At 31.6% G+C, this 25,772-nt stretch overlaps 1 protein-coding gene across 3 annotated transcripts in view; it reads left to right on the top strand.

Moving 5' to 3' along the window:
• The window catches only part of LOC140040838 (uncharacterized), a 62,878-nt gene extending 37,663 nt beyond the window's left edge, over window positions 1-25,215 (top strand). For all 3 annotated transcript variants that reach the window (XM_072087078.1, XM_072087079.1, XM_072087077.1), the window contains one exon: window positions 19,808-25,215. In XM_072087078.1, coding sequence (XP_071943179.1) covers window positions 19,808-20,572 — 765 coding nt within the window. In that variant the 3' untranslated portion in view covers window positions 20,573-25,215. The remainder of the gene's footprint in view (window positions 1-19,807) is intronic.
• Window positions 25,216-25,772: the final 557 nt, after the last annotated feature.

Genomic DNA, 25,772 nt, shown 5'->3' with positions numbered 1-25,772 from the left:
TTCAGTAGATTCTTTTAACACACAGGGGTCAGGATTGTCAAGCTTGCTTATTAAAAAAATCAATCCTTATTGTTGTTTAAGTCAAAAATGTTGCTTAAGTCAGTAACTAAAGAAAATAACTCTTTTTTATCTTAGATAACAAAATCCTTTCCATAGGATAAAAAGAACCATAAATGAAATAAATTCTCAGTTTCTTACTTAAGCACTTCTTAACTATTTTCACTTAAGCAAAAGATTGTATTCAGCATAAGCATCTTCAGATTTATTGTACTGCTAGGCTGATAATATCCAGTAAGCTATCCAAATGATCCTAGGCTCACTGTACTAAACGTTGGTAATCTATACTTCTCTGTAGCCTCATCTACACAATACATTATGTATACCTATCAATTGTTGTACTTAGTTTCTTCTTCAAATTATCATACTCTCTTAAAATTCTGAAACGATTTAAATTTATTGTCGGAAGCAAGAAGCAAGAATATTTCACTTCACATGGATGTGGAATATTATGTCTCATTTGTAATAACTCAAATATATTATCTTAATAATTTTAAATCATTGAGACTATGTATTAATTATATTAAAATATCCTACCTAGCTTAGTTCATAAGTATCAATTACAGATTGTGATATGTATAATATTAATTTTGCATTTGCAATAACTGAGTTTTGATTTTATCACGGCCATCATTACCCTATTTTGATATTTAGTTAGTAGTTGAGTGCTTTAGATAAATTTGAAATTCTAATTTAATACCATAACAAGGTAACATTTAATTCAATTTGTTTACGACTAAAGCATCTCATTTTCTGGAAATAAAAAAAACTAATATTGAAATATAGACATAATAGTGCTGTCTGTAGTTTGGCTTATTTTCTGTTTAAAAGAGTAAAATACATTCTTTGCCATACAGCTTGATTGGACAATGTTCATATTTTACCTAATACTAACTTTACGTACTAAACTTTAAAGATACTTTATTGATTAAGATTTGATTTAAATCTATTTCTTGCCTAGCTTTCCTGGATAAACCCATTCTAGTCCATTTTCTTCAAAGAGCAAGATATAAGCTTTATTTTCTATTCTATAAATGTATTTTATTTGGAATCGATGTGTGTGCTAGGATTGGTTAAAGTATTGTCTTTTTTATTCAATGAGCACACCGTTGAGATGCCTTTAAAAATGCTGAATAGGTGAATTAATTTGGTGTGGCCTTCCTGAATTTTGAAAAATCAAATGCAAAACATTAACAATTTTATTCATTTCCTATTTTAAAATCTTGTGGCCGTATTCACATTTACAGGCTAAGGCTAAGGGAAACACTTAACCTTAAAATTAATTCTCCTATCTGAGTGAATACAATTTTAGGGAATACTTAAATATTCATTGAGTTAAGTGAAATACTTAATATTTAAGGAAAATATCTCACTTAAGTGTGATTAGTGAATACAGCCACTGGATCCACCAGTGTGGCGCATTGAGCGCTTCAACACACATGAAACCAAGTGTACATGTCACAGATGGGTGCATTTCTAGTTCTTTAAATCCTTGATATTAAATAAAATATTTAATTAAGAATTCAAAATCCTATCACTTTGAAAGAGATTAACGACTTACGCTGACTGATCTAAAAAACCAACCGATTATTCTGTTAAAGCTTTTGATTGATTTTTCAAACATGACATCTTTTGGCTCTCAAATTTGAAATCATTGACACTTGATAGATTAGCATAAAGAGTAATTTAAAGATGATGCTATTGATTGGCATGTCGATTGACAAGTATGTGATTGACAGGTAGATGTCATTGATCTGTTGATCTTGGAAATGTAGAACGATTTTTAGGTAATTTGAAAATAGTATCCATCTTGGATGTTTAGTTTTGTAAAACCTAATAATGGCATAAAATACAGTGTAAGGCTAAGATGTACTGTCCTCTAAACACAAACATTAAGATGAATAAAATAACATTTTGAATAGGCCATGTTGTACAGTAGTTTTAATCAAGTTAAATTAAAATCTTATTTTTTTTCGATCCAAGTTTTTTTATGTCTTAAATTGCTACAGTATATCTTATTAGGAATGTGAATCCCAAGCTTTTTAAACCAATCGTGTACTGTATTTGGCGTCAGAAAAAAAAATTAAAGTTATGACAGGATTTGAACCAACTACTCTGGGATTGGTAATCAAACACCAAACCACAGTCCCACTATTGGTGGCTCTACTTTTAAGAAACTGTTTTGTCTAATTAATAAATATGAGTCTCCCAGATTCATTAATTTTAAAACAATAAATTAATGATAGAAAACTTTATTCGCAATATGTTTTGGCCTGCCCATAAATTACAAAATTATAATAGAGGTACTTATATGGGTGTTTCCATAAATAAAGGGGCCAAGGTGTGACATTAGGGTCAGAATTTCAAAGTGACATTCTAAGTCTAATAATCAATTCTAAATAGTATATCATGTACTTGAACTAAAAAAAAGAAGCAAAATACACATTAAATCTGTTGTCTCTATGTAACAGCATTTATATAGCATCAACATGCATAGCAAATTTCACGTGTAACGGAGACACCAAAATCACATTATCTACCCCTCTTATAAGTTATTATTAATAACCTAAAACTGTTTAAATTGGATTTTTAAATAGCTTTTGGGAACATCTTCAATGCAGAAAAATATTATTTAAATCACACCTTTTCAAATTTAAAAAATAGCTTATGAAATAATTATGCAAAGCCGTTAAAGTTGACTTAATTTCTATATAAAAGATTTGTAAAGTCACTGCTGTTTAAAAATTACATGTAAACAATACAGAAATGAACAGAATATACCTCAAGTATATACATTTACTAGCAACAAGTCAAATCAGGATCATACCTCCATGTGGAAATAAAACAATATGGTTCATGAAATATAAATGGAAGATTTCACGTGTAACGGAGACACCAAATGTTCACTTTAACTCGTCACAATGTTTTATGAAATGGTTTTGATATGCAGCCATTTTTAAAGTGTAACAAATGTGGTTACTACTGCATACAATTGATAAACTGGTAAAAATAGTATATCAAATACTATCTTTTAATCAATAAAACAATATAATTCATGCAATAAAAAATTGAAGTTTTCACGTGTAACAGAGACACCAAATAGTTCACTTAAATAAGTCAACAAGAACTACTACATTCTTTTTAAAGTGTGACAACTGTAATTACTACTGCACACAACAAACTGCTAAAATATACTATTAATAGTCATTTACAGTAAAATCATTGAGAATACATTTGGATATACTTCGCATTAACACTCTTGTTCAATCATTAAAACGTATAATCTATATAAATTTACGTGAGGGAAAAATTTGGTAAATCGCGCATTACTTCTAAAATGTTTACTCAATGGTATATAAAGTTGGTTCGTACTTTCAGTGCTGATTTTAACCACCTGATGTAACCCTGTTTAATAATTTAATTTCAGTTATGTAATTTTTTTTTACGCTGAAATTACTGTATATTCGAGAACCGTCTGTGGGCTGATGTTTCTTTGGTTGGTCTTTTTGTTGATGCGGCATCTCTATTTTTGGGGTTAAATGCAGTTCTCAATTGGAATGGTAACATTGTTGATAAACTGCTGATCTGTATAGATGAAAAAAATGACAATGAAACATTAGATTTGCCCATCTGGGTTAAATTTGATTCATCATCATATAGAAATATAAAGTATATAATTAAGTATTTTTAATATAAATTATACCAATTTAAATAAAAATAAATATATCTATTATTATTATAAAATATGTTAGGCCTACTATACTAAAGAAAGTGTTTTCTTATCTTATGTTGATGGATTATAATATTTATTATTATTAATTATAAAACAATAAATGAACACTGTATATATTTGTCTTTCTTGAGTTATGCTCATAAATTGATTTGACTAAAACTATTGCTTTCTTTTCAGATTATTAGTTTAAAATATTAATTTTATTCATCAAATATTTATTATTATCATTTTATTATTAAAATAAAATTAATATGTTACTGATAATTTTGTCTTAGTTATACTGGGTATAAATGTTTTTTACGTATTATTTTTAAATGTTGTAAAATGTCTGTTGACTTTATTTCTCATTCTTTTATAATTGTTTTTAAACCACATCGGGAAAACAGTAGACTAGTTATAATGTTGAAGTCTATGGAATATATTTAAAACAAAGAGTAAATAAAGGTTCCCCATTAAACTAAGCGCGATCTCTTTGTAGGGAGCCGACGAAGCAAGCGTGTGGGTTTTGGCCAACAAAATAAAGGTTCACCGAACCATGACCGAAATAATACCAGTCACCCAATTTGAGCACCGGGAGTCGCCGAGCCAGCAATCACGTTGGTTTTCAATAAAAATTAAAAAATAAAGGTCCATCAAACTGAACAGCTAAAAATAAACGCGATCTCAATTTGGAGGAGAATTTTATTAGCCAAGCACGTGGTGTTTCGGAAAACCCTATTAATAATCATCGTACATGGAGTATATACACTCTCGCTGTAGAAATACCGCCGGAGTCGCCGAGTCAGCTAAAAAATAAACGCGATCTCAATGTGGAGGAGAGCTCATTAGCCAAGCACGTGATATTTCGGAAAACCCTTAATAATTATCGTACAGACCTGTAGAAATACCAGTCACCCCTTTCAGCTTCGGAGTCGCCGAGCCAGCTAAAAATAAACTTATCGCAATGTGGAGCAGAGTTCATTGCCCATACTATCCTATTACTATTAGGAGAACCTATTGTTCTTTGTTGTTTTGATTTGATTTCGTTCATAATAAATTGTTATCCACAGCCTTGCGTTTATATTATATGTAATTGTTTTTATCAATTTAAATAAAGTTATTAATTATTATTAAATTTATAAAACCTTAGTATATCTTCCGTAGATTGTAATTGAAACAAGTTAAATATTCCCTACACATCAAGTGAAATCGCCCAAATATGATAGGCGCGCATACGCGACAACCAAGTTGCTTGGACTCGCTCACTATAGTGGAGGGTATTTTAAATGTATATTATAGTAAACATTTAATTCATATTTTATCTTGTCGAATAGCAACGTTAAATAAATAAACAAAATTATGTACTAATATTACACATTATTTTGTGTAATATGTTTTTTATTATAACTGAAATGAACCAAATACAATTCTTTTTTTTCCTACTGTAACAAATAGAATATAGTGTAGGCCACTATGTAATTTCGTGTCATTTTTTTGTTAAAAGCAAAATTCCAGCTGATTTAGTGTCTTTAGGATGTAAAGTAATGAAAAAAATATGTTGCCATTTTTTAAAAAAAGCTTAAGGGTGTCAAATCCAAGATGGCCGCCAATACGTAAAATATCCAATAAATTTACCATATTGGACAAAGTAACACCCATTATGAATAATATTTTAAGTTCATATGGGTTCTCTGCTATATAAGAATTATTATAAACCTATATTTATTAGTATTCTGACATTTTGAATTTCAAAATGGCTGCCATTTTTTTAAAATGGATTAAATTTCTTATTAAAACATGTGTAAGTTATGACATTGATTGAAATCACATAAAATGATATGCTTATGACAACAACATGGTGATTAACACAAAATGTTGACCATCAGGAGGTCTATAGTACTGACTGTACACTTCTTCATATTAAACCATCTCATAAACTTCTTCAGTTAAATGACAACTAACTCTGCCAAAGTCCTTCAATGAAATATTTCTAATCTTGAATGCGATACAGTAAGTTGACCTTCCTTCGTTCTCTACTGTATCCATCAAACTTCCACAGACTGATCTGCGTTCCCAACAACCTTGTTCAGAAACAAATTGGCAAAATAACTGCAATACCTCATTTCACCGGCAAATAATCTCTATAGGAGTCTTCTTTTACTTTGATAAGTTTGTCACCTGTATTCACCGTCATATATATTTTTTGCCAATATTCGTCTTTTTCTTAGGATCCCATATAGACAGTTTGCCTTCTACAAGACTTTTACCAATGCCTCAAACATTTTCTGTCCAATTTCATGCCATGACCAACAAACACCTTTGTGCGAATTGCAGCATTCTTCATTAATCGGGATATCATCTCTCTTTAAATGTTAACTAGATTTGCCAGCTCTGATGAAATCATTATTTTGTGTTATTCCAATGATACCACGCTCAATGACCCTGATCAATTGATGTAAATCCAGCAAGTCCCACACATACATGTCCTCTCATATACATATATAGGGATATAGTTTAACCACATCATTTAGATTTCGTCAACTCTCTGTATTCAAGTTAATATCTTTATGATCAGCCTCTTTCAAACAAAACGATACTTAACTTAGAATCTCTTTCTCCGTCTGCATTTGTAGAAGCAAGTTGTAGAGAGAAAGCAGAATTAGTGTGCTTTTGTCCTTTACAGATGTTTTCCATTTGTGTCCCGATTTGTGTCACTGGTTGTATAGGTAATACAAGTTCAGTTTCAACAAAAGCACATGCCTCAACACTATTTTCACAATGCTACATGTCCAAAAGCCATATAGTTCACCGGGTCGACATAATAATTGCTTTTTGATGTCATCTCTGTCCACCTCCACTCATCTTGGGCAAGAGTCATCACCAGGCATTCTTGTCTTTCCCTAGTACATGAGTTTTTATACCACAACCATGTGCACTCATCAAACCAGTGTATAATGCTGGTCTGTCTGTAGGGGGTACATATCTAATGAAATTGGTTGAGATTGTAGAAGATGAGAAGTAGGAGTTCATTCATTTACAAGGTTATTTATAGGCAGAGCTTTATCTGTATTTCCTTCAAGCTTCTGCCAAAAGTTGACAGGTTGAAAACTTACCAACCATACTGGTGACTATGGCCCTGAAGGTTCAGACATTGAATTACATAGCAATAACGCATTTATTATTTAACATATTTATACAGGATTTCACAATAAGGTATAAATGCACTTGTTTTATATTGTGGTCCTGTCTCCTGTCAAGTTTCAGTTTCATGAAAAGAAATGAGATCTGTAATTTAGAATCTATATATAAATTATTGTTAATTCTGACATAGGCGAGCACAATGGAAAAACTTTGGAACAACTTTCTGCCTTGGATACCTACCTGAACTATCTCAGGTGTACCGCGAAATGTAAAACAGTTTTCACTATTACGATATTGTTCCATATTTCTATCTTAGGAATATATTATAAAGAGTTTTAAAACAAAATTTCTGATTCATCGGTAGATTTTTAACTCAATTTCAATTGTACGCGGTCAAAGTAATTTCCGGGTTCACGATGAGTTCACAGGTTCACCTTGCAACTACCTGGTTTCAGTTAAGTTGGTCGTTAGTGGCTATAGCTATTTTAGTTTTTTGTTTATTTTCGGATCGGACCGCGCGTGTGAAGGTACAGTAGTTAAAAAATTAAATCCCGATAACCAAGTTTTATATCTGTGTCCCATTAGGGCCCATATTGCAAGCAGTCTAAAAACATCTTCCTTCTTGGGCCGAAACGGCCTACACTGTCGCGGAAGTTAGTTTCAAAAGATGTTTAAATGAAATAATGTATTATGATGGTATTTATTTGAATAAACGGCTCCCCAATAAAACATCACTTTGAATAATAATCGCCTACACCCCCCCCCCCTCCCCCCACCTACCCAACTATCTAATAGACGCCCATCTACATTAATTATACACACAATATTGTATATACTATTTATAATAGAATTCATTACACTGTTAACTATAATTTACCAAGCATTTGTTGTAATTTTTTACCACTTTTCATATCTATTAGAGGATTTTATTTGATTATAAATGTTACGATATTATTAAAACTAAAAAATCCCTCGAATAAGCATCTCCCTCAAATGAACTCTGCCTCCCCACCTCCGCCCTATTAAACAATAAACACTATACTTTAAAATGTTATTAATCATCTAAGACACTGTGAAACAGAGTAGGTTTAGTTTTTCGAATGTCAAGCATTTTCAATAATGGTAACCAACAGAAAACGTACAAGGAGGACGTCCTTCTAAAACCTTTTTACCCGAGTCATTATCCTTCCGAGAACCTTCGTTTACACTTCCTTGAGGGGAGCGAGCGAACTAGAGGTCTAACCCTCTAGTTAGACGTAATTGTTGTTGAATATTTGATATAAATTGTTAATTTGTTCCATACTTTTGCAACTTCAACTTTGAATGATTATTTAATTTAATAGTCATAGTGGGGTATTATATATCTGTTATAGAGGACATTGAGCCTTATATTTACAATTTACAATCCTGTGAGAAGTGACAATTTTAGAACATTGTGTACAAACAACAATTTATGCACAGATTTTAAAAAAATTATTTAAAAAATTTAATTTTTATTGGCGGCCATTTTGAAATCCAAGATGGCTGACATATTATCGCTTTACATAGTTAGGATTGTATAATGGGTACAGTAATACCATCAAAACGGACTTGTTCCACATTCATAATTTGTATTATTGGTGATATTCTGATTTTTAATAGGGTTATTTGAATGTTGGCGGCCATCTTGAATTTGGTCCTTTAAATGTCTTTTGAAAAAATGGCAACATATTTTTTTTCATTACTTATATTATCAAGATATGAAATAAAGTCAAACTTTGCTTTTAACAAAAAATATACACGACATTCATATAAACAACATACCAGCCTACACTAATAGTCAAAAACGACGAATTTGTTTTTATTCTGAAAGTGGTTGTAAACTATGGACTTTTATCCCTATTTCTTGTGACAATAATTAAATAACTTTTTATTTTTCTGTGTCATATAGAAGCAATAACCAAATAGCAAACACATAATGTAAAATTTAAAGATTTTATGGTAACTAATTGCTAATTATTTGCAAAATACTACACCAGTATAAGGTCTAGTACACTACGTAACAAGACACGGCGTATCTTCTACGATGTTACGCTGTAACCTGCCTAGTGGAAAATGTTTTGCAATTTTGCTCATTAATTTGTTAAATATTAATCAATTATAGACATATCTGTTTATTTAGTATACATTATGAAGCTGCTATGAGATAAACAACATTCCTACCACATTAAAACAAATATCAACAAACTACCAACGTAACCGTGTCTCATTGTGTATACGACACCCAGTTTTTGACTATGATGTTGACGTAGAGTACGAAGATAGTTTTGGCGTTTAATTTTCTTGTATTTTTCATTATAACCCACTATTTTCTAAATTCTAAAAACTTACAAAATAAAAATACACAAAACTTACATGCAATGAAGCGCGTAGAAGTTATTTACAACGTAACACTAACAGTTGAAACAACGTAACAGAGGGACACGAAAAGTCTCTACCGCTGTAACTCGAAATTAGCGCGGATCCTAGCGATGATTTTTTCGCCGAGACTTTAGTTCGCCTGCTTCTTGAATCACGTGACCTTCAACTTCAGAAATAGCTCTCGCGGCGTTCACCACCGATGGTCTATGAATAACTACGTAACGAATATACGAGACACGAAATGTTCTAAAAAAATAGTTTTTCGTCTGTAACTGACTAAATAAAATCGCCATTTTGTAGAACATTGTGTAAGGTAAATTTCAGTGATCTGTTGTAGTGAATGTAATTCGATTTTCGTCATTATAGTGGTACTTCTTGTGTCTGTTCACTAATAAAGATCGTACTAACAACGTAACAAAGTGAGACACGAAATGTTACGTTGTGATGCTGGACGTCGCGGACCGTTGTGTGGAAAACAAAAAATCGTGGGAAATTGTAATTAGCTTATATTTAACGTTGCTTTGTACTCTATTGTGATGATAAATAAATACAAAATAACTATTGCTGTAGTATATTTTTTAAACTCTGATATGTCAGTGTATTTAAATGTCACACATATTTTAATAAAATGAGCTAGACACCACGATATATTTTTTTTTTTCCAACATGTAATAGTATTAACCCATATTATTGTTCTATCATATGATAAAATCATTTTTTAAATAACTATTACCAATTTAGAGTAAACAGCAAACTAACTATCACCAATACTAAAATACCCACTGGCCCCTTAATTTATGGAAACACCCATATATAATATTTATATATAAAGTTTATGATTATTATTACTATCTATTTAAAATATGGTAGAACTTCACATTCACCATATTGTATGAAATTGAATAAGTAGGCACCTGTTGTTTTTTGGCCTTATAATCATAAGGTTATAGGTTCGAGCCTGGTACCCACCATCTGTTTTGTCTGGGCAAGGTACTTTACTACTAAGTACACTACTTTGTTCTCTACTTAAAGGCCAATTTACACAGACGAGCGGTAACGGTAAGCGGTGAAGGTGAGCGGAAAACACAAAAATAGAATCTATGTTATTTCTTATGACCATTTACACAGAATGCGCAGCGGCTGAGTGGAAATCTGCTAAGGATCGAAACAGATTCGATTTTGTGAAAATACCGCGTGGTAATTATAGATTCTGGCCAAACAACTTTTTTTTGCGTCCGCCAAGTCAAAGACGACAATAAATACAAGTGCCGTAGTAGGCCTAGCCTAGTTTTGTAACTTCTTTTTATTCAGAAATACAAACACCTACGACGTGACTAATTGTTCGTATAAAGATAGTGAAAAGAAAATATACATTTTAGTACGTTATTAGGCAACAAGTCCCTCTAAAACTTAGGTCTGTGTGTGCTAGGCCTACTGACTGTCAGTCACATCCAGGCAAGCAGTGACTGATTCATGCATTAGCCTCAAAGCCTACACGCACCTAATTTCCACCACGTTCGCGCTGTGTAAATGGGAAAAGCCACGCGGTTTTTCGCCTACAATTACCGCTTACCGTTACCGCTCGTCTGTGTAAATTGGCCTTAATAGTGTAAGGTACCTGGGAGGTACAATTGCTTATGTGGTGGTCACAGCTGGCTACAACATTGTGCCCACCAGAGAGTTGAGCATTTTCCTGATTGGAAAGTCATGTACTTAGATCAAATCAATCAATCTATCAATTCATTGAATAAGGTATACTTGAATCAACAAAACTTTATGGATTTTCCCTGTCCTTTACTATTGGAGGCATTTATTATGTACCAATTTGAGTGTACATATCAAAAGTCATTTGAAACACTCATAGAAAAAAAGACATTATTTAAACTATTAAAAGGACCATACTCTTTTTTAGCAATTGGTTTTTGTAGAGTAATACTAATACACACTGTTTAACTGCTTCATAAACTTCTACATTGAAATAATTAAAATATTGCAGTTTAAAAATGTAGTAACTGCAGTAGAATTAATTGAATTGAAATGATATGATTCATAACAATTTTTTTTTTAACTTGGATTTAAATCAACTGAATAAATCAGTGTTTATTCAATTGCCAAATTCTAAAATGAAGTGGTTTTCATGAAACAATTTAATTAAGCCTAAATTTATGCTTTTGTATAAATGTTTATACCTATTTATACCTACAAATAGACAGTGTTAGTTATTCTGCATTAAATGAAATGAAATCTTTTCTTAAGATAAAATAGGACGATAAAGAGGACCATTAATGTAATAGGAGGTACTTAAGATAATTTTGATGTAATACAGTAACACATCTATCAGGATGACTTTAAGGAACAGGTGCGTTAGTATACAAATATTAATGTGTAAATAATTTCGAAAGGTGAAAGATGAAAATTATTTGTACCATAGCACGAATATAAAGCATTCATTAGTAGATTCATTGTCTTTGCCATTGAAATTGTTCTTATCTTGTGAAGGAAATATCGCGTAAAGCACATTGCTGCTTCCGTTCGCAAAACAGACGGTGCAACTATTGGATTTCGCACATATTTTTGTTCTGTACGCGAGAAGTTTTTTTTTCATACACCAATAAATGAAAAAAAGTACTATTACATGATCATTAAATTGTGCGTATTATTGCATGCCATGTGACCCACAATCGCCCAATCAAACAATATGAATTCAAACAGAGTTAAAGATATGTCCATAAGGGAGTGGCTGAATGAGCTCTCCCATTATTTAAAATGTTGGATGAAATGTGCTAACGTAGAAGAAGATGATGCTGCAGGCATTATTGAAATGATTATAGTAGAATTCTGAAAATGATATAGTAGTAGAATGTACTTTTGTATGTGGAATCACTTTTAGTCTGTGTACGGTCTCGTGGAGTAATACACCAGAGAAAGCATACGCTCGGAACCGACTAGAATAAATTCACTACAGTATTATATAAATTTAAGATACGAAGGTCGTACGTTCCCTTAAAATTGTGTTTAAATTACATATCTCCACAATTCTCCAATCCATACATGCTGGTGTATGTATTCCTTTTAAATTTTGTTTTGAATTCTTATATTCGATTAAAAACGAATAAAATTAACATCAAAATTCATCAATTTCATTAAATATTAATATTATTACAAATTTAATCCACAAATGTCTACATTTTAACGTACACATGTTTACGAGAAAACTAACAGTAACGCAAATATATCCTCCTGTTTTCATAATATTATATCTCCTTGCCGATATTTATAAAAATACAGCTTTAATTTATTAATAATTTTCTTTTATCTGACATTAGCACACATAACGTTGGCTGACATACCTGACACGCTATTCTGATGGATAGCTGGAAGAAATAATTATAGAATTATACGATATGTAATTGCACATGTTAAATTTAGGACGACATCTAGGGTTTAGATGAGGAAACACTATAATCTACCCGGGGGTGTCTAGGGTTTTGTCCCGTAAACTCCCAATGTCATGTGATACATTTATGTGCCAAAAATAAAATTATATTTGGGTTCGATCATAGTAACAATCAGGAAAATTCTGACACAATCCATTGAATATAATTAGCATTAAATGTTGTGTGCTGTTTTTATGAACATTCAAAGCAAGGTGGTTGAAGCGAGTTTGTCGGTCCCTGCGGAATCGAGTGCCATGAATATAAAGGAAGCGTCTTTCTTGTTTGTTTAGCTTAGCTAGCAGTGTAATAGTGACCTGTGCCTTGCAGATGTCATAGCTGAATTAGCTAGAGACAGGAGCCTAGAAGCATAAAACATATATATTTTGACTAAATTTGTATAATTAGTTACAGTAGTATAAATTTTTTTTAATATTCTTTTTAGGTAGCCAAGATCTATTAGAAATAAGACATAGGTCCAGTGGTAAAATGTATCAAACCTGCTTTGTAATCAAATCATCTTTTAAGTCAATTTTACAATTTTCTTTACGGTCCATTTCATGAAATAAAAGAACTACTCTGATGATTAAAGCACATACGAAAACAAATTATGGCCCAGGTGCCAATACTATAACTAGGCCTTACATGGCTGTATTCCATGCCATACCTATATTGTAGGAAATGTAACTACACCAGGTTAATTTCCCTGTACTTTAGTTGTAACGGAAACATCACTCAATCAAAGAAACAAAAGCCTGTCCAAGTTTAGATGCCTGGAAATAAGCTAACCAATTTTGTCAAATCCTAGATTCTCATAGGTCGAATTAAAAACTGGACCCAATAGTTGACTATACATAATTTATATGAGGCTTAAAGATGTATTGTCCCCCAACACATGAAAATAGAGATTAATAAAATCAGACTTTGAATAGATTCTTTTGTAGTAGAACTTAATAAAGTCAATAACTTCTGTAGAAAAAAAATTGCAAAAATTAATGTTTTCACTTATAAAATGACAAAATAAATTGTTAAATTCAACAAAAACCCATTTGCTGGCAGCCAATTTGACTATTTTTTCCTTTTTTTGAAAATTACAGATTTTAGGTAAATAGATTTTTTTTTCTCGATCCAATTTTTTTTTCAAAATGGATAACTAGGTGAAATTAAAATAGCATATTCAACAAAAACATGTTAAGAATTATTACACCTTTAAATAGAACCCATTTTGGGACAGTACAGTACTTTGTACTATTATTTTTTAATAGTTTTACTACAGTCTGTTAATCTCATATTTAAAATTATATTATTCATTAAACATAAAGTTAGTTAAAAGTTATGGGAATTTTTGGCTATAGTACAGTAGTAAAGCACTCATTGTATATAGTTGAATCATGTGTTTGTTCTCGATACATTATAATTTATAAAACACCTTAGCTGGCCTTAATATTAAAAATGTTAAACTGTTGTAAAGAAAAGTGAAACAATGGAAAAATAGGAAAGTACATGCTTAATTAAAGGATCTAAAGGGACATTTCCTAACATGGATAGTTTCCAAAGTTCAAATCAAAACAGGAAAATTACAGAAATTACATGAAAAATATGCAATTCATCATCTGCAATTACATAATCTGAATATTTAGAAAGAATTTAATAAAAAAAATACTTTACCGCTCAATTACATTTGCACAAATTGTTTACTACACCAGCTGAAATTTCTGTTTTTAAAGTACATTGTGAAGAACATTTTATTTAGAAAATTACAATTCAACTCAAAATGTTACATTTAAAAGAAGTCAAAAATTAGATTTACCCAAAAAGTCATCATGTCAGCTGTTAAAATTTTAGCAAAACCAAAATTTCTATTCAGGGGACACCTTAAGTGTTTAAGAAAACACTTCCTGTGAATGAATGTGGTCAGATATATATTAACACTAAGGTTCAGGGGATATCCTATACTTAGAGGTGTTACCTTAATAACAGTTCTACTATATTACAGCAACATAATCTTGGATGTAGTCATATATCATGTTTTACTTCAATATATTCTTTGAGATTGTTGTAATCACAAATTCAAGAACTTATAATAATCAATTCCATTAATTATACAATGCAAGTAATAATTATTGAAACAGACAGAAAACATAATCATTAGTTTTATTAGATGTGTTCTTAACCAGTTCACCGTTATATCATTCTATATTTGATAAATCATCAAACGCAGTGCATCACCTTCTTTGCTCGGCTGAGGTGAATGGCCGTGGACAGACTAATAACTTTGTACAAATAAACTATTCATAACTAATACTTGAGCTTGTTTTACAGTCCTCCCGTGGGAAGCCAGTCTTACACCCAACTGACAACAAGGTCTCACTGCGCTTAATCAAATACTTAACAGCAGTCGGCTAAAATCATGAAAAAGCAAAAAAAAACGAAAGCAAATAAAGGAATGATGATCCACACACCTAAAAGCGCGAGTGTCGTTGGATCATTTGTTGCGATAATTGATACACTTCACAATCACTTTGCACTTACACCCTCTGTTGTGCAAACACCTGTTATGTCCCTAATCAACAAATGCGTTGTCACAATCTTGTGACACTAGCTGAAGTACAACTCAAAGGAGAATTACCGATCACCGATTCACCGGCCTCGTTTGTTTTTTGTCACGATTGATATTATGAAAATAAACAGTGATCTGCGTAGTTGACTCAGTAGGTATGTTTGTCAGAATTTGGTTGTCTTTGTGGTGATAATTAGGAATACACCTTTCTCATGAGTATTTCAACAGGTGGGGTAATTGCCTTTTTTTAAAGAATCATTTAGCTATTACACATTCTGTACTTACACCCTTTTTATTCATCATCATCCGTTACGCTATTCATCTTGGAATATAAAGAGCATTCGGTTTGGGTGATTTTCATTTTAGAAATTTAATATTGTAATTACAGTTATGTAGAACCCCTATTAAAGGGACACCTTTAGTATCCAATGGGAGGGTACTATATCCTGAATAGAGTTACCCCAAACAAGTTCTACTGTAATTGCTTCATCATACTCTTTTCAATATATTTCGCCCTTCCATGAAAAAATTACCTTATCTTTGAGATCTTTTTCCTCTTTTAATTTAATCTCATTAAAACTAATTGAAGTCTCACAAACAAATAATTTTACTGACCATATCAAAAATATAAATATTGTCTGTCTTGCTTGTAACTTACTCAGTAAAGACTCAAATTAAAAACTATTTTGTGGAGAATCATCCTTAATACAAAATAATTTTCATTTCAATTATTTTATTTCAATTATTTTCTTCATACCTCTTCATATATGAATCCTAAATTCGAAAAATGACAGCATCAAACTTTATAAAATCATGTGCTCGCAATTTCATTACTTACAACTAATCACCCACACCTTAAAATATGCCTAGTACCAACGCTAAGTCACCTACAGTCAAGCTTTGTCTACACTATCTAACTAGACAAGAAAAGTGTGATGTGTCCAATGGTAGTGATTATGACATCCTCTGTTCATATATGGGTACATCAACATAAAGTTTGATAGTGCAGACAAAGCTTTAGACACCTATCCACAGCACCTTAGTACCCACTAAACCAAAAACCTTAAAATAATTCAGCACCCACAAGTACAGTTAACTTTACCAAACCAGACAACCTAGCCCAAAATGTCTGGTTTTCCAAAAAGTGTTTTAAAAATGTTTCCGGTATTCAAAGAATCTCGTCTTGATCTCAGAAGAAATTTATTGTCATACAATTTGTTTTGTTTTTGTAGCATTTACAATTTATCATTAAATCACATTACTTAAACATCAACCTATGTATACAATGTAATATATTAATTATTAAAACAACCTACTGTAAATCTAATTTGAAATATCATCATGTCTATCAATTTCATAACTTTAATATAATAGCTGAAATATGGACATATTATTACTTCTCAATACACAGAATATTAATTAGAAATGATACAGATTTGTAAAAACTGTCAATGTTGTTAACGCTAGCGAAGATTCACGTTTGTCTAAAGTTTAGGAGTTCATTTTGACTGGATATGATTAAACCTCTCAAGAATCAGTGACTTGTTCCCTTGTGGTCACCAAAAACGAAAGTTAATGTTTATGGACATAATTACTCGTTAATGTACAGTTCTGTACTCAGTCTGTGTTGGTGTGGCTGATTACGGAACGTGCACGTTGTGCAGAATAGGACTTAACGTCAGTCATATCCTAAAATTCAAAGATATCTAATTTATAGATTTGCAGGTTAGATTCAAAAGGTTATACTTTTTCATATATATCGTATTAATATCATATCTGATTATTTATTTCAATTCAATATTTAATTCAAATTTAAACTTAGTTTCTACAAATCCTCCATAATGAAAATTGAATGAATGAATTGCTTAATTATATCAGTAATACCAGATGACTTTAAATTAAAATTTAATGACAAAAAAGTGTTTTTGCATAAAATATTTTTTCAACAAAGTATATTGTTTCTTCTAACAGTTTATATTATTTCTTCTAGTCTGTTTCACAGTTCCCTGAATAGGGGATGTCTCACCTGTATAATACAGATCATTTTACTATAATGTTAGGCTATCGAATATCAGTACCTGAACTTTTTTATTTGAGTTTTCGTGTTTACACAAATATGAAATATTACTTAATGTGTAAATTCTTAATGTTCATTTAGGATGTAATATTATGCATTGCAATGGACGACTAATTTACTGGCAATGTTGCATGATATGCCTTGGGGAAAGTGTGTTGAGTTATTAAAAACACATTGCAAACTTAGAATATAATAATTCTAGGTATGAATGCATTTGAAAAATTGATAACAGCTTACAAATTTGAAGTTGTCGAAAGACTATTTCTGTAGTCGTTTTTTATGGTTCATTAAATTCAGTTTGCTTAATAAAAAGTGGTGGCAAATTTTATTTGGTTGTTTTAAGGTTTTGTGTTAAAATCATGGGCTACTATTTATCAATCTTTTTGCTTAAGTCAAGATAGTTAATAGTGCTTAAGTGAAGTGAAGATAGTAATTTAAACAGAAAGTGAACAACTTTATCCATCAAATCAGTCCTTTTTATTTTTTATTTTTTTATTTTATGTCTTTAGGCAACGTGGCCAAGGATTACCAATAGTAAATTAATCACTGTCCTATCAGATAGGTGGTAAACTCCCTGATACAGGGGCTATTTTGTGAACCAGTTCACAAGGATAACCCCTTACTCTTCTCGAATAATGAACTGGGTTCTTTAAAGTGCACACATGTTATATAACTGTGTACACTGGACCTTTATCTGAATTGAGGACTTTTATCTAGTGATTTTTATTTCTTCGGTTGTCCATCTGTTAATGTTTTTCATCACCAAGACGTTTTAACATTGGGAAAGATGTTAATTTGATTTGGCATGCCTCGATATCCGCCGCGTCAGCCCAGTTCAAGGACAGCTCTTGGAGCGGTGCATTACGCTGATTTTTTGCTTCCTTCCTCCTCAATGTGTTTAATTAGTGGCTGGCCTTTATTGAAAAAGCTGTGAGAAATTTCACTATAGTAGGAGGACTCACTGATGGTATTAACGTAATAGATTACAAATATGGATTAAATACTGTATATAGATTAAGAAGAAGATTAAGAACAAAATGAGTCAGGAAAAGTAAATATTCAAGTTTTATTTTAAAATCTGTGATAAATTTCACTAGGAGGACTGGTTGATGGTATTAACGTAATAATAGATTACTACAGATATGGATTAAATGAAATTATACTAAATAGATTAAGATTTACTGAAGTTTCCAGGGAATAAAATGAGTGAGGAGAAAGTAAATAATATAAGTTTTATTTTAAAATCTGTGATCAATTTCACTTGGAGGACTCGTTTATGGTATTAATGTAATAATAGATTACTACAGATGTGGATTAAATGTAATAATAGACTAAGATTTACTGAAGTTTCCAGGGAATAAAATGAGTCAGGAGAAACTTATTATTACTATTTAAAAACCTAGATGTGGATTCAATCTGAGAGATTAAGATTTACTGAAGTTTTCGGTGGATAAATTGAGTCAGTAAAAAGTAATTTACGAATCATGAAAATTAATCATCATTTTAATAAAAGATCACTTGTGTTTAATCTAATTTACATTGTTATTTTTAAAATTGACTGGCAGATATCCTGTTTAAAATAATAGTTCTTGGAAATCTCTGGTATTTCCTACAGTTTAAGCTTGTTCCCACTTAAATGCAATGCAAGACGTAACCGCACTGCAAGTAATTTGACGAATCAAAACGCAGTGGATCACCCGGACTGTCGCTTGGAATTTGTCAACTCACTTGCATACGTTGTTTCATGTGGAAATCAAGTGGGAATCAAGCCTAAAGCTCTGTCTACACTATCAAACTTGTTTGACAAAAAAAGTTTGATGTTCCCAAATATGGTGTTATATGCCTAAACATCGTGTCCATATATGTGCACATCACATTTTTTTGTCACAAAGTTTGATAGTGTTGACAGAGCTTTAGATATTAACAGAGATTCTGTATTTCAGAAGATATTTTGGAATCTTTATAAATAAGTGGTGTTTTTAGTTGAGTTGTAGAGAATGCAATTGTGACCAACAAACATATCCCGTGTGAGGTTGCGTGTAGTACAGATAATTACACTATCCATTTCTATGAATTATCATTTTCAAAGAATTAATAAATATTTATGCAAGTTGTTAATTTCTCCTTCTATAGATGGCGCTATAGAGACAATGTCTCTTTAACTAGGCATTCACATTTTATAAACTGTGACTTATATTTTGTATTCTTATATTGTTACTGTTGACAAAATTTTTCAAAAGAATTAAGACTACAGCCAACCCGTATTCAACACACAACCCTATTAAAGGGACACTCTGTTGTTAATAATGTAAAGCAGCATTTCAACCAGTTTGTTTTTCTGAAACATTTTGTAATACTAAAATCTTATGGCTAATGGTGTTGGGTTGGACTAGAGTATTCAAGTATTCATTTTCTTTGTCTTTTAGGGGTTAGAAAGTGCCCTCAACAATGTGATGCAGATGTATGGACACAGTCCAGAAAGTGTGAGTCCAGTGCAGAAGGTGATGTCCTCATTGACAGCTGCTTATACACCCACAATCACGTCAATATTCTCACAAGCTGGTCAAGATAACCATGTAACGTCGCTCCACCACAACGAGACTGACAGGCGATATAACGATCGTGAAGCACCACCGAAAGAAACAAACACCCGGACAATTGATCTAAATAGAACCCGAGATTTCATGTCTCGTGGACCGATCTCCCTGACGCAGCATCGCAGTGCTCGTGAGTCTCACGAAACGCACAGTGATATTAGCGATATGGATAATGGAAGTCTACACAGCGAAATGGAATCTTCGCATTCTTTGCCGCTGCACCTCTCCGCGTTACACTACGACCGTAATCGTGTAATTAGCAGGCTACGAAATTCTGAAAAGCACGACAAAGAACCTCACAGCATAATTCTATCGCCCTCTACTGAGTTAACTGTACCGCAAAGGAGAGAGATCCGTCATGAATCGATATCGGAAGACTGTTCGCGTCTTTGCACAAAATGCAATGAAGATCTGAATATCTCAACTAGTTTTAAATGTGTCCATTGTCAAATCATATTCCTTGATCATGTGATGTACACCATACACATGGGTTGCCATGGTTTCCGGGAGCCCTTTGAGTGCAATATATGTGGATACAAATGCAAGGACAGATATGAGTTTGCCTCGCATTTGGCACGAGGAAAGCATTTTTGATGTCAGCATATTGTAGAGGCTTTATTATAACGTAGCGTATTTTCCAAAGATGTTTCAAATATGTATATAATAATATATACAAAATATTTGATTATATACACATATATTATATATATATGTATATATTTAATTTATACATGATTATGATATGTGATTATATACATTAAAGTATGTATATATTTTAATTATATACATTTAAAGTATATAGATATATAATATATTTATATGGATATGGCTATATAAATATGTACACGGTATACATGGTTAGGTTGTTACATAATGTAAAATAAGAGAATGCATAGCAGTAATCTTATAGCTTCAGATCTGGCATGTGTGTGTATATATAATGTTGATGCAGATTTAGTTTTCTAACGGTCAAAATATTCACAGTTTATGGATAAACGATTTGTTTAAAGAGCAGGTGGAGGAAGTAGTATTATTGCAAGAATAATATTTATTTTTTCCAACTACTTACATAGATATTTTAAAGTGATAAGAATGCAGTGTAGTTTTTGACTGGTGACTCTAATGTTACCATTATAGTGATGATGTCATGAGTTTTCTTTTGATGTCATGAGTTTTCTTTTGATGTCATAAGTGTTCCTGTGATGTCGTAAGTGTTTCTGTGATGTCATAATTGTTGTTGTGATTAGATGTCGCCAAGGATTTGGGAACATCATTGGTTTCTAGTAAATCACATCGTTTGAGATTGGTATTATTTGTGTTCTAAATATGTCACAGGTGTATTTGTGATGTCATAAGTGTTCCAGTGATGTCATAATTGTTATGATGATATCAATAAAGGTATGTATACCACATGGTATTATAGGCCTATACTGTCTCAGGCTTCTGGTGTTTTTCTGCCTAGATTTAAAGGGTTGTTTGTGCATAACTTGCTAGGCTTTTCATCCTTACGTACCCCCACCTTGATCAGTGCATATATGCTGAATATTGTAAGTGCATGCATATGAATATGCTAATGAGGATGAAGAATGCTGTAACCTTTGACCTTTAAATCCATCCTGCAATTTTTATTTAAGAAAATGCCTTACAATAGCCAAAGACCCACAAAATAATATGTTAACTAATGTACAGTATATAGAGATACACAAAGTTTATATATGAACAATATATAGAAATATATCAAATAAACAAGACTCACTATTATAGTCTATTGCTTGGGATTATGGGAAGTTTTTGTTCGGGAAGAGCTTGGGATGACAACCTTATCGACCACTGGTAATGCCATTTGTTGGCATATTGTCTTTTAGAATTAAATTTTAAATTGTATTACTTCGTCAACTAAATAATCAAATTACAATATTAACATTGGTAAGCAATATCAGGAAATTAAATGTTTTTGAAAATTTGAAATAATATATTAATCATACACCCAGACCCCCAAGAGATGTTCACTAAATGTTTATGAATGTTAAGGAATGTGTCACATGACCAAGATGTAGTACTCAATCTAGTAATGTATAGCCTTGTTAAAAGTAATGTCCACCTCTAAAAAGCTTTATAAGTACTAAATGCTATATTATGTAATAATTATAATATAAGTGAAAATATTGTAATATTGTATTTCTCAGCTGTGCCTTGTATGTTTACAACAGCAGACATCTGGTAATAGTGATGCAGTACCACCTTATTTCTAGCAAGTGTTCTGGGCAGAGCATAAATAGAAATACAAATGCCAGCTAGGAATCTTGCTTCTTGAGATTGATGTGTATGGTGTTTAAGCATAGTAACACAAAAAGCTCTTTATCACAATTACATGATTGATGTGTATGGTGTTTAAGCATATAGTAACACAAAAAGCTCTTTATCACAATTACATGATTGATCGTACCATGATAGTAACTGCATCGTCTTAAAGTATTTTTGCTGCTGGTCTGTAGTTTAAAGGAGATTCGTTCAAACCCTACTGATCTTGGCTACATCTTTTTGTAAAACTACACGATTGCCATACTGATGCAGGGGATTGTGCACCACCAACAGTTGTTTTCTTGCAAAGTGGTCCTAGCCTGTACAGTCATTCACTACTACTACCTCGCTGTCCCTCTCGTACATTGTGGTAATTGTGGTATTTTGTTTAGTCCATGTTTTGATACATAATGCAACTATTTTGCTTCAATTATGCAATTTTCCAATCCGTTAAAAGGTTACACAAAATATGTCATTTACAGTAAACAAGTGAGATAATAATAATAATTGAAAATATGTATTTAAATGTATATATTAATTTGTATGCTGGCAAGCAAAAGAAAAGCCTAATAATAATGTAGTCTATTTGGTTCAGTGAATATTCCTAAGTAAAACAGATTAAACAACTATGGCTGCCATTTTATGAATGGTTGCCATGATATTCCAATTAAGTAACCCAATTACTGTACACTATTTTAAAATTATTTTACCCAGATATGTTTGGCATTTTAGCCATATGTTTGCTGTGAAGTGATTAGGATAAAAAAAGATATATTTTATGTATTTTTGATAATGATTTTTGAGTTACGACAATATGTGGTGAATTTTGATCGTGGATCACGATAGATTTTAAATTATTTTCAATTGAAGTTTAAGTAGAAATTGGCACAGTACTCCCGCTTTGATATTTTAATAAAATATATGTTAATTACTTGGCACTGTTCTTATTGATGTGTAGAGCATGTGTTCAAAACGCATTTTTTGCTTACCAAATATTTTTTGTCAATTCGTTTAAGATGATTTGCAACCACGTGCAATTTGGGAATTATTTGTTTCGGTATTTTTAGCATTTTAAAATGTTTGATAAGCGTCCGTCACCAGAAGACAAACCTTGTTGTTAAATTATGCACATAGTAATGTAATCTATATATTTATTAATGCTATTGGTTGATGTTTCAAATTAATTTGTTTTTGTGATCATGGGTTTTATTATCGTTTAAACTATTCTACTGCAGTTACTGCAGTAACTACACTTTGTTTACTGATTAACATATTTATGCAAAAATTTAGCAAACGTTTTTGTGTAATCGCACACACCGTGTATTGCAGTGACTAACCCAAATTGCTGACATTGAAATTAAAATCGTACGTAAAAATTATCATTACTGCAGTAAATGGAATAGAGTAATTTTGAGATGACCCTTTATTAGACTGTTACTTTATGTACCCAGAATTATTAAATAATTTTAGCAATATTTGAAGTCAAGTTTGTTGGCACTGTTGTAAATTATAGCTTTGAGTTTTAAAAATTTCACAAATAAAATTTGTGATGTCTCGCCTTTCATCAAAGCTTTTGATTGGTTAAAACATACAGCGAAGAAAGCTGTATAGTTATATGCAAATGGGTTGTAACATTGTTTCGTACTGTTTTATTTGATAGTGAAAGTGGTTGCAACCAAATTGATGATGATGATGAAAGAATTTATAGAGGGCGATCTTTGTAAAATCTATTTATGTTATTACTATACTGCATCTATTTTATCACTGTTTGGATCATCTATATATTTACTTTATTGAGTGAATTTAATATTAAGTGAGCATTAACTGAATTGCCTTGAATTTGTTTATTACTTGATTATTATTATTATATATGTCTTGATTATTAGAATGCTAAATATAAATTAATAATGTGATGCTACTTTTTAATTACTTCTTCATTTAATATTAATATTGTTGTATACATATGTTATATTATAACACACCTGATTGTATCTTTGCAATTTATTTGGTTAATTATCCATCACATGCTCTTTAGTATTAGTTCTATCTAAAAGAGAAAAGTGTCTAATGTTGATAATGGGCTCTAATACATCATTTTTGCCATGTGAGGTTGTTGAGTGATCCGCATACAAAAATCGACCTATAGTGCGCATCGCCTATAACTGGTCTACTGTGCGCGTCCAAAATTGGAGCCCTGCTTTTTTAATTGCCTAGCCTTCATCAATGATTTACGATGGATAAATTGAATAAAAGTTTTAGATTAAAATTTAGAACAGTAGGTGTGTTATAAAACAAATAATGAATGTTATGTATTTGTTGAATGGAGAGAATATTTCATTCGATGAAATATTGACTTCTCTATTCAACGTGCCTCGTTAAATAGATCATGCAGTCAATCTTTCAACTTATGAAATATTCTCACTATTTCAACTCGTAAACATTCAATCATTATTTGTATACTATTTATCAACATTATCATCATCACCATAATTATATCAACATAGCATTTTCATCATAATCATTGCATAATTGTAATGATTAATTACTATGTTTTAAACATTATTACCTTGACTTAATATTTTCCTTTGCTTTCTCTTTGAGGTTCGATGACTATAGTTTATTTCGCATATAAGCCTTTCTTTAAAAATAATAGTAATATCATAAAAATGTGAGCATAGTAAATGTTTTTTAATATAAGTTGCTGTCATCAAAGCATCTAAATGAGTGCATGTAGATATCAAGCGTACACCTTGAATAGACTTACTCTGAGTATTGCTAATTAGTGTGAAAGTTGTGTAGCAAAGCAATCTGTTTAATTGGCAGGACCAAGGGGAATGAGATTGTGACGCAGTTGACTGCTCACCAGCCCCCCGAACTCTTGATTCCTTTTATTGTGCCTTTTTTAATTTCAGAAAATAAATGACTTTGCCAAGCTATTAAGTACTGTGTTTTTGTTTATTTTTTAAAGCCATTCCATTACACTTCATTGCATGATATATACGTGCATATCATTTCTTACCAATAGTTAACCAAATCATATTAATAATACAGCAGAATCCCTCCTTTGGGACTTCACTTCGATTTAGGGAACACCTCTGCTTAAGGTCATTTACACTGGCTCCGGTTCTTATCCGGCTCCGGCAAATCATATTGACATTTGACTATGTTCATATTGATTTCATGAAAACGAAACAGTGAGGTTCGATTTTATTTGAGATAACACATTCCTATGAAACAAAATGAAGGTTTAACGTTAAAGGACAAACTAAGTGTCCCCTTAATAGGGGTTCTACTGTAGTGTATGTGTCTATTGCATGTTTAAATTCATGCCATCTGATTGGTTAATAGCCATGATACTGTCAACCATTGGCATGTAATAGTCTTTTTATGGAAAGTTATTAGTACAACGACAATATACTTTGTTAGAAGTTAGGCCTGCAGTCAGGAACCAGTATCGCTTGTGGTAAGCACTATATTAAAGACTCTTCCTTCC

Source organism: Antedon mediterranea, chromosome 2 (genome assembly GCF_964355755.1).
Source record: "Antedon mediterranea chromosome 2, ecAntMedi1.1, whole genome shotgun sequence".
NCBI lineage: Eukaryota > Metazoa > Echinodermata > Crinoidea > Comatulida > Antedonidae > Antedon > Antedon mediterranea.
The sequence above is the reverse complement of the archived record's forward strand: the minus strand, read 5'-3'. Positions and strand labels throughout refer to the sequence as shown.